Source organism: Pyxicephalus adspersus, chromosome 3, assembly GCF_032062135.1.
Source record: "Pyxicephalus adspersus chromosome 3, UCB_Pads_2.0, whole genome shotgun sequence".
In the NCBI taxonomy this organism is placed as follows: Eukaryota; Metazoa; Chordata; class Amphibia; order Anura; family Pyxicephalidae; genus Pyxicephalus; species Pyxicephalus adspersus.
Genome location: NC_092860.1, coordinates 75,498,779 through 75,512,215, shown reverse-complemented (window position 1 = coordinate 75,512,215; position 13,437 = coordinate 75,498,779). Strand labels below are relative to the sequence as shown.

Below are 13,437 nucleotides of genomic sequence, written 5' to 3'. Positions count from 1 at the left end.
GAATATGTAAAATTACATGGAACATATACAAAAAAACTATAGAAAGTACTGACTGTAATTATTTAATGATCACTAAAAAAACATATAACAGGAATACATATTACACAATGGAGTACAGAAAAGTACACAATCATATATAAAGGACATTTATGGTAATGCCTTAAATGTCCTTTATATATGATTGTTTACAATTAAGGACATTTTCATGAGATATCTCAGGGATATATTTGGTAAAAGGCAGGCAAATGTACCATACTGTGCATGATTTGCTAAGATTTGGATCATCAAGGACAATATATCAGAGAGGGTAAAAATAAGAAAGGGAGATGCAATGAGAAGGAGAAGGGGCATAACAGACTTTCAGCGTGGGGGACCAGGCATATCGCATAAAGTTCTAGTGGTATAATAAATCCACAGCAACCGAATTGCAAGATAATTTGTATATTTATCCAAAGCAATTGAGGTCAGCTTTTCATTGACCATAGATCTGCCCCAGTTTAGATGCTGGCTTAATAAAGGATTCGTACATATAGGAAACCTAGTTTTTGGCACATTTATTCTTACCATTGATCACTCAGTACAATTGTGAGATATGATTCATCTAGGGTACTTTAGATATTGTCAGTTATACTTCTATAAAAAATCTAAAATCGCTTAGGGTCCCCTTCCATATAATATGACACCTTTTGAAAGTACATGCAAATTTCTAGATGTTGCTAAAAATCAATTATCTATTCTATATTGGACTCTCTCTTCCCCATCTTTTAAGCCTGTTTAGGTGAGGTATTGGTATCTGATTTAGGAAAGACGTAGGAGCTAGAGGAGTGATACGAGATAGCTAGCAACCTATATAAATCATCCCTTAGTAATCATCTTTAGTAGGGTTGAATTAAAAGACTATGTTGGAGTGGTATATAATGCCTAAGAGAATTGCAAGACATCTTCATGGATCCTCTCCTCTTTGTTTCAGGGGTAAAATTGGCACTTTTTAACACATCTGATGATCATGCCCAATTTCTTGGGGGTTTTGGCTAGAGATTTTTTCAGTCTGCTTTTCTCAATCCTTCACCTTTACCTGCCTCTATCTAGTTTCCTCTATTTTGTTTCCTTCAAAAACAGATTGCCATTGCAAAGGCCTAGAAATCTCCTAACAAAACCTTACCAGTGCCTAAATCAAAACTCCATTGGATTATGGTCAAGGACAAATTTACTTGTAATCTTAAAAACACTTCCTATTCTTTTGAACTCACTTGAAATCCTTAAGCTACGTACACACTTCCAATTATTATCGTTGGTAAACGAACGACGAACGATCCTGCACGATATCTGCGAACGATCGTATAGCACCGATCCTGTACATACAGATAACGACACGATCGTTCGTAGATATTGTACACACAATAGATGCGATCGTTTGAACGATACAGGAAGTTACGTGCACCGCAGGAACGTTCGTTCATCACGCATGCTCAGACCATGGACGATCAATGAACGATTGTACACACGAACGATGGTCAACGATCGTCGTCCAATCCGATCCGCCGGTCCGGTCGTTCATTTCCAACGACTTTCCTCGTTCGTTCGTCGTTGGTTACTTTTTTTACGAACGATTTTTGCCCAATCGATCGTTCGTCGTTCATTTTGAACGATAAAAATTGGAAGTGTGTACGCAGCTTTAGCTAGACTTTCGTAATTCTTAACCACGATCTTATCAACAGTGATCTATCCCACCTTCTCAAACCCCACTTTTTTTAATTACTGTACGCCTATACTTTTTGTAAAGATTGTATCAACTTTTTTATTGCTATGTTTCCCCTTTTTTTTTTTTATTTCTCAACAAAAATATTAAATTATTTATAATTTAATTGAATGCTGCAAACCATTAATAGAAAACAGTAGTTTACCCTGAATAGTTCATATTTCTGGCAGCCTTAATGTGTAAATGTATTTTTTCAGCAACCTTTGACTGGGAGTATGTAGCATTTGGATACACAATTTGACACTCTCATTAAGGAGTTTGCAATTTCATAAAAGTAGGGATACATTTGAGAAAGAAATTGGTGAAGAATTTTAAAGCAAGCGATGCACACACAGGGGAAATACTGTAAAAATCTCTTTTTTATTTTACTCTTTTCCTTTTTTTTATGGAGGTCTACAAAATGCAATGGAATATATAAAGTGTGTTAGGACATGAAGAACCAGACATGCATGCAAATGTGGACCATGCATAATAAGCATTCATCTCATAAAGTTTTTTCACTATTACAGAGCCAGTGATAAACGACGTCCTGTGTTTGACCTTACTAGTGAGATGTTTGCAGTGTTTGATTTACTGTGTTCAAATCAGATTGCCATTAAAAGGCATTGCTCAATACCTAAACAACATAGCAAATTCTCTTACTAGTGTCACAATACCTCACATACAATGCTCAGTGAATCTTTTATGCACACAAAGTATATGAAAATGAGTAAAACAGACCAAATTATCACAACAATAGGTGTTTCTGTCATTTAGATTTGTGTGGTGTACCCCACAGACTCTAGGCAATCTCTGACCCCTAACAAGGATTTCAACAAAAAGGTTTGGGCAGCACATGACTACCATGTTGTGATCCTTTGATTGACAAGCAATAGATGAAGATTTTATTACTCTGGCTCAAAAGAAAATAGGAGCCTGGAGCCTTATTGGGTAATAAATGCTCTGGCCATGGGTTGCGTTTGGCAGAAAAGGGACTTGGTTTAACTTGATACAGGGTATGTTTCTAAATTTGAGAAGTATTTAGTATGCAATAAGGGACCACATGGCTCTGAACATCAAACTGGATTTGGGAATTATAAATGTTTTTCATACATATTGTTATTTTTGCTCTTAAAATGGAACTCTGTTACCGGAAACCAGGCTATAATTTACAATTATACTCAGCATATGTGCACATTATATGTCTCACCTACCTGCCAAAGCACATCCCCTCTAGTTGTGCAATGGCTGCATTGGCCTTGGCCACTCCACCACTGTCATCCATGCCCAGTCTTTATCTAGCTTTGAAATCTTCGTCCACTTTTATTGACCAGATGGGGATATGATGTAGCTCCTACACATCCCCATGAGAGCTTCTTCATCTTGGCACATAGCTTTAATGTAGATTAAAGATTATTAGTGTTTAACTAGAGTTTATTATTCCATAAAGAATGCTTTGAATGAATATGTCTAAGGGTGAAACCTTTACCAAGATAACATTACTCATAATAAGCTCTTTCACGTTTTTGCTTTATGGCAAACCAGCATTGTCCTGTGCCTTAAATGTTGCCCAGGTCTCTCTAAGTGTCAACATTTTCCTTTCAACATTTTCCTTCCAATTTATTAGGTCACAATAGATTTAAGCTCACATTTCCTTACATATGATGTGTTAGACTGAATAACTGTACCTTTAGAGGTTGCTTGAACTGGAAAAAGAAGAGAATAGCTGCAGTTTCTCTTAAATTTGGGAGATTTATTTTACCATGTTTTGCAAGAATTCATAAATAATAAATTGTTCTCGATTGTTAGAAATGTAGATCTATTGGACATACATAAGATGTGAGACTCCAAGGAGCAGAGGTAATCTTGACAGCTAGCCCTCATTAAAGTAGGTCACAGTAAAGCCACTAGGTTGTTAAATATAAAATCAGGTAGTTTAGGATCTCCAATTATGACTCCGTTTTACAGAATCTTTGGATTTTTTTTTTACAAGAAATAGATTTAAAATACTGCAATAGACTGGTTGAGAAATAGGTGCAAAAGCTTCTGCCTATAATAGCAAAATTCTTCCAACCAAGAAAAGTTCTGCCATTTATTTATATAGATTTATTAATTCCCACTATGACTGACAGAAAATAATATTGTACAAACGTGAGAGGTTAGTATTTTTAGCTTCTGAATATTTAAATGAGTGTTTGATACTGCTCATTTCCGTATTATCAGATCAGAATCTAAGCTTCCTTTGAAAATATCTAAATTAGATTTTGTTCTATTAATTTTATAAAAACAATTCAACCAAAATTGAAAAGGGGGTGGGACTTTAAAGTCATAATTGATCCTATGTTTTACACTAGTGCTATACAACAACAATTGCATCAATATTCCGTTCTAAAAACAACTTTAATAAACTATTATTTAAAAAAAAAAATTTCACAAACTTGTATTTGTGTTATCTTGATTGCATTGACATATCAGACTTTGGTCACTTCTTCAGGAGGAATTACATTCTTCAGGAGTTTGTTACATTTGTTGAATCCAATGGAATCAAGCCCCTTTCTGGGTAGTCCAGTGTACACGGGGGAAGAAGAGGAAAAACACTTATGGCATATTGGCTTGGAAGACCCAGCAAGCATAACAAGAGGCTATATTGTTTGTGTTCAGTCCATAATCTATCCCATTAAGATATCTTTTCCTGAAATTTCCACAGGAAGCTTTTACCCCCTGCCACTGCTGTGTAATGCATATGCATGCTTCTCCTCTGATGCCGGCCAGTGAAAGGTAATCAAGGTGTAATCAAGATAACACAAATATAAGTCTGTGAAAAATTTTATTCAAATAATATTTTATTAAATTTGTTTTTAGAACACAATATTGATGCAATTGTTGTTGTATAGCACTAGTCAGTAAAACATAGGATCAATTATGCCTTTAAAGTCCCACCCTCTTTCCAATTTTGGTTGAATTGTTTTTAGAAAAATTTTGGGATGTGGCATTGAGTAAATATAGGAGATGCTTATTCTATTGTCTGTCAAAAATTTTATAACCAGAAAGCATTTCATTTTATAAAAGAAATAGGATTGATATGGGGTTCATATCACTCCGCTGTTTACTTATTTAGAAATTAAAACCAGAGTATGTAAGAGCAATTTTACATATTTTGTAAGGTACCTCAGAACACTGGACCCCAGAAATGTATTGCTTACTCTACTAAACTACTGGGCCCGTTTTTCTGTCTCCTGAGATACTTTTGGGATTTGATTTTGTTTTTTTGTTAAATGAAAGTAACTGGCAGGTGTAATCTGTAATGTGTTTAGAGTGTTCACACTTCATTTGGTATCATAAAGGCTCATTGTGATTGTTTTCCATGAATTGGGAACATCATAAAACTTTGCCTGTGAAGTACCTCTATAAGGAGTTCTCAGCTCATATGCAAGCAATGGACTGGCTTTGGCAGGTGTTATGCAAATATTTACATTTCTGGTAGCTATCAGTTTGGAGGACTGGGAGTTTCTAGGCAGACCCCTCAAGTTAATGCCCATGTAGTGAAACTAAGAAATAAAAGGGACAGTTCACCAGAGAGAATAGTCTGGATGATGCTGGACATCTTCCAGTCAGTAATTAAGGCAAGCCCTATCTAACTTCTAATGCATAGCTTGAAAAGCTAACTGTATTTAGTGAAACAGAAATTTTCAGTAGTTGAGGGGAGAATGAAGATAAGGCTTGAGTTCCAATTTAATAATGGCTATATTCTTAAAGGTGCTCTAAAAAAAAGTTATGAGAAGGGTAATTTACTGGCCATCATTATTAGTTCTGAAAATACTAGCTGCATCTAGAGGTTTCAGTAGATCCTATACTTTTTTATTTTTTGGATAGAGTAGAAAAGGTTTAAACCCCCTTTTTGTTGTTCATGTCTTGCTGAGAATATTTTCACTTACCTAATATCCTGAACATGCAACAAGATGTGAGGTTACCCCTTTTTCAGTGTCATCATTAGAGTTTCTCTCACCTTTAGTTCAGATGAAAAATGTTAGAGTTCCCATTTATATCTGTGATTTTAATGACCCCAGTGGTATTTTTCAAGTGTTTCCATAACAATAAACCCAGTTATGGGTTAGTATTTTTGCAGCAGTCTAAATGGTCAGGATTACCTAGCATGGGCTAATAAATATTGGCTCAGGGGTCGACAAACTCCGGCTCTTAGGCCAGATATGTTCTAGCCGGTTGTTCGTTCCGGCCTAACGCCCCCTGGCCGATCCGGCCGGACGTTAGGAACTGCCGGAGCTCTGGTGCCGCCTCCTTGCTGTGGCTCCCCTATTTACCGCTGCAGGCCTGATACTTCCAACGCCGCGATTAAATAGGGAATGCTCCCTGAAGGTAAATCCCTCTCCTCCGCAATGCATACGAAGGAGAGGGATTTCACTTCAGGGGGTGTTCCCTGGTGGGGGCGGAACCATTAGGGGTGTGCTCTGAAATGGCCTAGTGGCCATAAAAGTATGGCGACCCTTGCGTTAGCTGAACCTTTGTTAAAATAGGCAGAATACTAAAGCAGGAAAGTTTTCTTGTCTTGTAGAGCAAATATGTTAGAACATACAGTATTTGATTAGTGGTTGGCTATAAAATCTGTTCAACTGAAGTACTAATTATAGTGTTCCTTCAACTCAAAGTGATCTACCTACCAGTAAGTAATATTATAAAGACCTAGTCTACATCTTTAATTACTAGTATATGTTGTACTATTAATTTAAAAAGTTTCTGGCTTGCAAAGAAAACATATGGCTTTTTGTGGCTAATTTATTTCGTTTTCATAAGTAGGGTTTCCAGATGTGATTAAATTTTAGGGGGCCTTAGCCAAAAATGTTCCCACTTCCACCTACATTTTGGGTTTCGCATTCTAGAGATATTGGGGTTTAAAGGAAGGAAGGGGGGGTCAGGGTAGCATAGTGCTGAACAAATCCTGTCCCTTGTTGCCATGGCACCCTAGGCTACAGCCTATTATTATTATTATTAATAATAAATGCTTTTTATATAGCGCCAACATATTACGCAGTGCAGAAACCTACATGTACCCCTTAGCTGTCTGTCACCTGAAATGCATTTCTCTGGAAGTATCTATTGTAGAGTTAATTAGGCTCAAAGAAAGTTGGCGACTACCTATAACTGACGGAACACATTATGTTGTCATTCTTTGACATGAGTCCTTAACAGGCCAGCACTGTATGATTGCTTTAGTTTTGTATCTTTAGGGCCGCCTGGAGGTGGAATGGGGGGGCCACAAGCTCCTGGCCATAATTAAAATGTCAGAAGATGGAAGAATTGGTTATTGTGTATCATCTGTTATATTCTTGCACATGTTATTAGTCTGTAAAAGTTAGAAACTCATGGAGTCACTTGTTACTGTTGGGAATATAGAGAGGTATGCTTGCAAAATGTTCATTTTTTTTCTTTTATTTAACTTGCCTTTGACAGGCTTATTGATACAATCTCCACTCACCAACTTTGAGCATTTATGCTCAACAACATGCAAAGATTCTGCATTATATTTATTTTAATAGTATCTAATGACAAGAATGAAACCAAGTTCCTTTTGTCACATTATGCTAACTAGAAACAATTGTCGAAGTTTGCAATCTGTAATATAATGTAATTATACATTTCATGGCTGTTAACAATAGGAAATTTGTGATAAATGTATGACAAAGTTGTGCTGTTGTAAAATTCTACAGTGTGCGTACTCTGATTGGTACTAAAGTAATGCAATAATATATTTGCCATTTATGTGAACATTTTCAGGAAGGGAAATATAACAGTATAACATTTATGTCTGCCCATGAAAACAATATAACCAACAGAATAGTTAGTTAAAAATCTTTATTATAATCTATAATACTATACTATAATCTATGTACTAAAGAGCAATGTGTTTTCCTAAATAGTGATAAAATTCATAGGCAAACTTGGCAATGAAAAAAAATAAGGGAGTTCTTGGTCCTTAGGAACAGATCTTCTGTCAAAACTGTTTTTGTTTTGGATAGAGTAGAGCTTTATTTTGGATAGAGCTTCCCTTGCTGAGGAGCTTTACGCTAAATGCTGGTTCTTCCTGAACTGCACAATGTGATTGCTTTAGTGGCCTGAGTGTACTGTGAGGTCCTACCACGTTTTTAGATTTAGACAGGGCATACCTAGGCAAGTTTCAAAAATTTGCATAGACATTTCTTTGGAGTTTGTCTTCCTTTTGTACATGTTTTTTTTATTTGTTATAGAATAACTAATATATACATAACCAACTTTTTCAAAGGGTTTATTATAACCTTCATTTTATTCTTATTTTCTAGGTTCATCTTTGTGTAATAGATGAAAACCACAATGATCCAGTTACTTTTTAAGCCTGGAAATATCTGTGTACTGTACCTTACAAGTTTTTGTACTCCTTCAATGCAAGAATAACAATTATATATTAACGGAACAGAGGTGGATCATGTTCTCCATTTCTATGTGGATTATATGTGCTTTTACTGCGTATGGACGTCATTGCATATCAGGATGAAAAAGGAGCATTTCTTTTGTTAAATGTGAGGATGGTACGGCGAGGACTTCTTAGTTGGGTTTCCCGAGTGGGCATCCTTCTTGTCTGTCTTTGCTGTATAGTTTCTGTATTGTATATGCTGGCATGCACTCCAAGAGCTGAAGATGAACACCTCATACTGCCAAGGATTAATAGCCCCACTGGGAAAGAAGGCTACCATGCTATCTTGCAGGAACGTGAGGAAGAACATCGGAATTATATCACTAGCCTGAAAAAACAAATAGCCCAACTGAAGGATGAGCTTCAAGAACGCAGTGAACAACTCAAAAATGTTCAAGGACACCACACTGATTCCCTCACTGTGACCTTTGACCATGCCAGTCCAGAGAAGACACAGACAGACCTCTTAGACTTTCTACATTCCCAGGTTAACAAGGCTGAAGTACATAATGGTGTGAAGGTCCCCACTGAATATGCCGCTATTCCATTTGATAGTTTCACTCTGCAGAAAGTGTACCAATTGGAAACAGGACTTACACGCCACCCAGAAGAAAAACCAGTAAGGAAAGATAAACGGGATGAACTAGCAGAAGCCATTGAGGTGGCAGTGGAGATGTTAAACAGTCCTGAGGATGGAAGCAACACACATAGGCGAGCATACACTTCAGCTGACTTCATTGAAGGTAAATGGTATGAGTAATGAAAAAAAGATATTGCCAAATAATATTTTGGAAACATTTTTGTTGTTCCTTGTTTGAGCATTTTGTTATTTTCTGATACATTTTTTGGCCTGGTTGCTAAAAGTAAATGTGCCAGATCATAGACAAATAGTTCTGATCTTGTCAGATATGAAATTTCTGTTTTTTAATGGTAAACACTAAAAATATTTTTATACTTAAAACTTTTAACTTAGCAATATAATTCAATCTTCCTTTTTCACGTCTTAAAAATTGCTATGTCCAGTACCCATATATATAATAGCTTGTAATAAATCAGCTAGAATGCAATTTAAATGTCTTGCAACACTCATTACTTGTTTCTGCCAACAAGTCCATTGCTTCATTCAATATGAAAATGAGTACCTGACTCATGAGTTTGTTATAAATTCAATCTGACGTTTGCAAGTGAAAGCTATCAACCTGTTCTGAACACTTAAATCAAACTTCAAAGTGTTACGCCTTGTAGAAAAATAAAGAGAAAAAAATCTTAACCTTTCTGTAAATATATATCTTACTACAAAAATGGAAATACTGTAATTATTCTTTGATGTAATGCAGGTTGTTTATCCACATGCCTATATTTAAATCACAATTTGCCTTATTGTTTATCAAAGAGTCTCATAGCTGTCAGGGAGTAAACATTTCTTTTAACTGTGCCAATGTAACTTGTATTGTGTACTTAGAGGCATAGACACTTTCCTGGACCCTTACTTAGGTATGTACAAAATATGTAATTAGGTTGCCTTTAGGTAATATACTGTACATGATAATTGCTTTTGTCAAAAAATATATCTGAATTGTTCTTCCAGATGTTCTTCTAAGTGTCTGTAACTTGTTTATTCTGTTTTCCCTCAGTTTGCAATACTTTCTACTGATGTTATCTGCTTTGATTAGTGTTTATAGTATTATAGAGTGTTGTGGTGTTTTTGTGATACTTGTAGCGTTACGGGGGTACATTATGCATAATGTATGTGTCTGTGAAATGGTGGGTGGAGGAATGGAAAAATGTCAACACAAAAAAAAAAATAGTTAATTGTTTTCAAGGCACAAGCTGTAGAGCGGTCATCATTTTATCTGTCTCACTGGAGTCATTAGCTGAGAACAGGCATGCATATAGCAAGTCCTGAAACATCTAATAAACACATATTTGTCCCAGGTCAGTGATGCATCAGGGGGGCTCCAAAATTATTTTTTGCACTTTATGGTATTTAAATGCCTAATACTTAAAGCAGCATGAGCCATATTTAATAAAGCTGTCCAAGACTGGAGAAGATAGACTATCATGAGTGAACTTGGGTTATTCAGCTTTTATGGATGTGTCATGGTGTACACTGCACACGTTTCCTCTGTAATCGTGATAACTTTTTTAGATCTATCTATCGATTTATAAATAGGTTATAATAAATTATTAGTATAAAAAACAGAAGCTTGGGGCAGGTGCCAAGTCTTCTTACAAGTGTTATTATTATTATTATTATTATTAATAATAATAATACAGCCAAAAATAATAATAAAATAGCGCCAACATATTACACAGTGCTTTATTAGCGATTGCAATTGACAGACAGATACAGACAGTGACATAGGAGGAGAGGACCCTGCTGCAAGTGTTCTGGATCTTGGGCTGTTGATTTTGTTGATTTTATCCCTGGGTATGTGATTTTCAATTCCTTGCAGAGTTGTGCAGGGAAATAACATATTCATCTGCCATAATCTGGCTGCTGGCTAAGGAAATAAGTAACTTCATGATACCAGCTTAGGTCAAGAAAGGATTCGAGAACATCCTCCTTGTGTAGTTCTAGTAATTATGGCAGTCTTTCTACATACCTAGGTCTAATACAGGGCAGCCTTTCTAAAAGTGTAGATTTGTTGCACAGCAGTCTTTGTGACATGTCATTAAGGCAGTCTCTAAATATATCTGGCTCTTCAACAATCCCTACTTTTTTGCATGGCAGTCTGTATAACAGGCCATCAAATTGATATTGGCCAAAAAGGTAAAACATTGCTCGTGTTGCGATATAAACCAAATGACTATAGTAGTATAAAAGGTTATTAACAAACTTTTGTTTTTAGCATCTTGACAAAAGTATAGGAACAAAGTAAAGGAGGAAGACCCAAGCCTTTTATGCACAAAGTACCCAAGAGTTTCAATTGCTGGATGGACAGACATTTAGGATTGTCATAAAAGGAACTCAGTAGTGTATTATGTCAACAAATTTAGTTTTAATTTGGTATTATACAAAGATTTTGTGGTAGTAAATCTATCCATGTAAAAAGGATTCTAATATTTTAGGAGTCCTGAGAAAGGTGTTATAGTTCATATAAGCATAATTATATGGCAGATATGTTTAATTGGTGCAAATAATATTGAAATGCAACTAATAAAAATTGTTTACCAAGGATGAAAGCAGTCCACTTGAACGTCCTTCTGTCCTAAACAAACCCAGGTTGTCGTACAGGAGCTGTCAATGAACAGCAAACCTCTTATTCTCATCCCACTTATTTTGTGTGATATTGATCTACAGAGGAATCATTCATTCAGGAACAACAAACTGTAATTGTGTTAAAGTAAATGGAAAGACCTAATCTCTTACCTAACAGTACCGCCAGTTACTGTCTTTATTTCCTGTTCTCCTGAAGCTGTTTAAGATGAGAGAAACAGAGATATAGAGAGTGGTAGAAGGACATTGCACTTAGCAAATTAAAGTCGTAACTTTAACATTTAAATCTTGGCAGCAGTATGAATTTAGGTAATAATGTTGGTTTCATGTTAGGCCATTTTCATTTCAGGCTCATCAGTAGGCTTTTGATGTATGACCTATTAAGAGTTGGGATGCCCGCCAGATATGCAGTCTTAACCTATCCTTCTTCTGCAAATGTAGGTGATGCATGAACAACAGGGCTTTAGCCTCAGAAACCAGAAAGACATTTGAGGGAAACTGAAATTGACTTTGGCAGATATTGACTAGCAGTTATATGTAAATGTTTGGGGTTTATTTATTTTACATTTTATAAAATGAACATGTATGGGTAATTTAACTGACTTGGATAATACAGTGAAATAATATTATACTTAACTGCCGCATGCAAACTTCACTGCCTTGGGCCAACTCAGCCATGATGGTGTTTGTACATAGTGACTCAAAGATGATGGAAGAGCACAGGCATTTGTTGAGACAACCAACTGCCAGAAGCTGCAGGAAGCATCTAAGAACAAAAAAAAATCTACATCCAAAGAATCTAACTCAAACTCCTATCAACTGCTGCTACTGCTCTGTCATGACATATGCATATTAGATTCAATGATAAAGGACATGGTGGTGCAATAGATTGTGCAGCAATTCTGTAACCACTGCAAAGCCATCCATGTGAATGAACCCCTAATTATACAAATATTGTCCTCTGTGCAGCATTGGAGTTTAATAAGATCAGACAGATCTGGTAGCTGGAATACCAGGCTTCTTGCAATTCCCAGGACAACAGAGCTAGGACTAAGAGGGCCTGATTTAATAAAGCTCTCCAATGCTGGAGAGGATGCACTTTCAGCAGTGAAGCTGGGTGATACAGCAAACCAGGAATGGATTTCTTAAGTAATTTGGTATTTGTTAAATGTTTTCAGTCCTGGACCAAATCTGTTCCAGGGTTTCTGGATCACCCAGTGTATCCTCTCCACCCTAGGACAGCTTTAATAAATCAGCCCTGAGAGAGAGAGGGAGAAATATCATAGGGGGGCATTCAGCTATACTGACTGTGGAAGGGGGATAAAATCATCAGCGTGCTGGTTGGCCTTGTACTGCTTGGTCACAGGTTGTGTGCAAAACAGATGAATTATATATTTTGTCTGTTAAGATTTTGCCTGGAGTCCTTTATTGAATAAACATTTATTACATGCTAAATCAGTGGCACTAGTATTTTAATGGGATTCTAAAACGGTCATAGAGAAGCTGTCTGCCACTCATTTCTCTCCTAAAATATCCATGTAAAATATTTCAAATTTACCTGCCTCCAAAAAAAAGCACAGTTGGGTTTGTTTGTTTTTTTCAGACTTACCAATACTAAAATGAAAGAACATATACAATAAACCCATTTACAAGCTTTATAGAGTCTTTACAATAAACTTTGACAAGGCCATTGACATGTTATTTGCATCAATTATTGGCTATTATTACAGCACATTACAACTGATACAGTGATTGGAAACTTTTGATAAAGTGTAGCTCCTCCTAGGAATTGTTATGCTTTCTGTAATGGAAAATATATATATCGTGTTTCCCCAATGATAAGGCATCCCCATCAAATAAGCCACCCCGGATTTTTGCTCAAACAATTAAAAGAAAGCACCCCCCGCAAATAAGACATCCCCCGATACCTGATACTGTGTGCCTTTGTGTGACTCCTCGATGCTGGCTGCAGTGCAGAGTGAAACTGAAAGTAACTTCAAAGGACAAGCAAGCTGC

General features: G+C 36.3%; 1 protein-coding gene across 3 annotated transcripts in view; it reads left to right on the top strand.

Moving 5' to 3' along the window:
• CSGALNACT1 (chondroitin sulfate N-acetylgalactosaminyltransferase 1) overlaps positions 1-13,437 on the top strand; it is a 193,570-nt gene that overhangs the window by 126,158 nt on the left and 53,975 nt on the right. For all 3 annotated transcript variants that reach the window (XM_072405281.1, XM_072405279.1, XM_072405280.1), the window contains one exon: positions 8,071-8,944. In XM_072405281.1, the coding sequence (XP_072261382.1) occupies positions 8,257-8,944 (688 nt within the window). In that variant the 5' untranslated portion in view covers positions 8,071-8,256. The remainder of the gene's footprint in view (positions 1-8,070; positions 8,945-13,437) is intronic.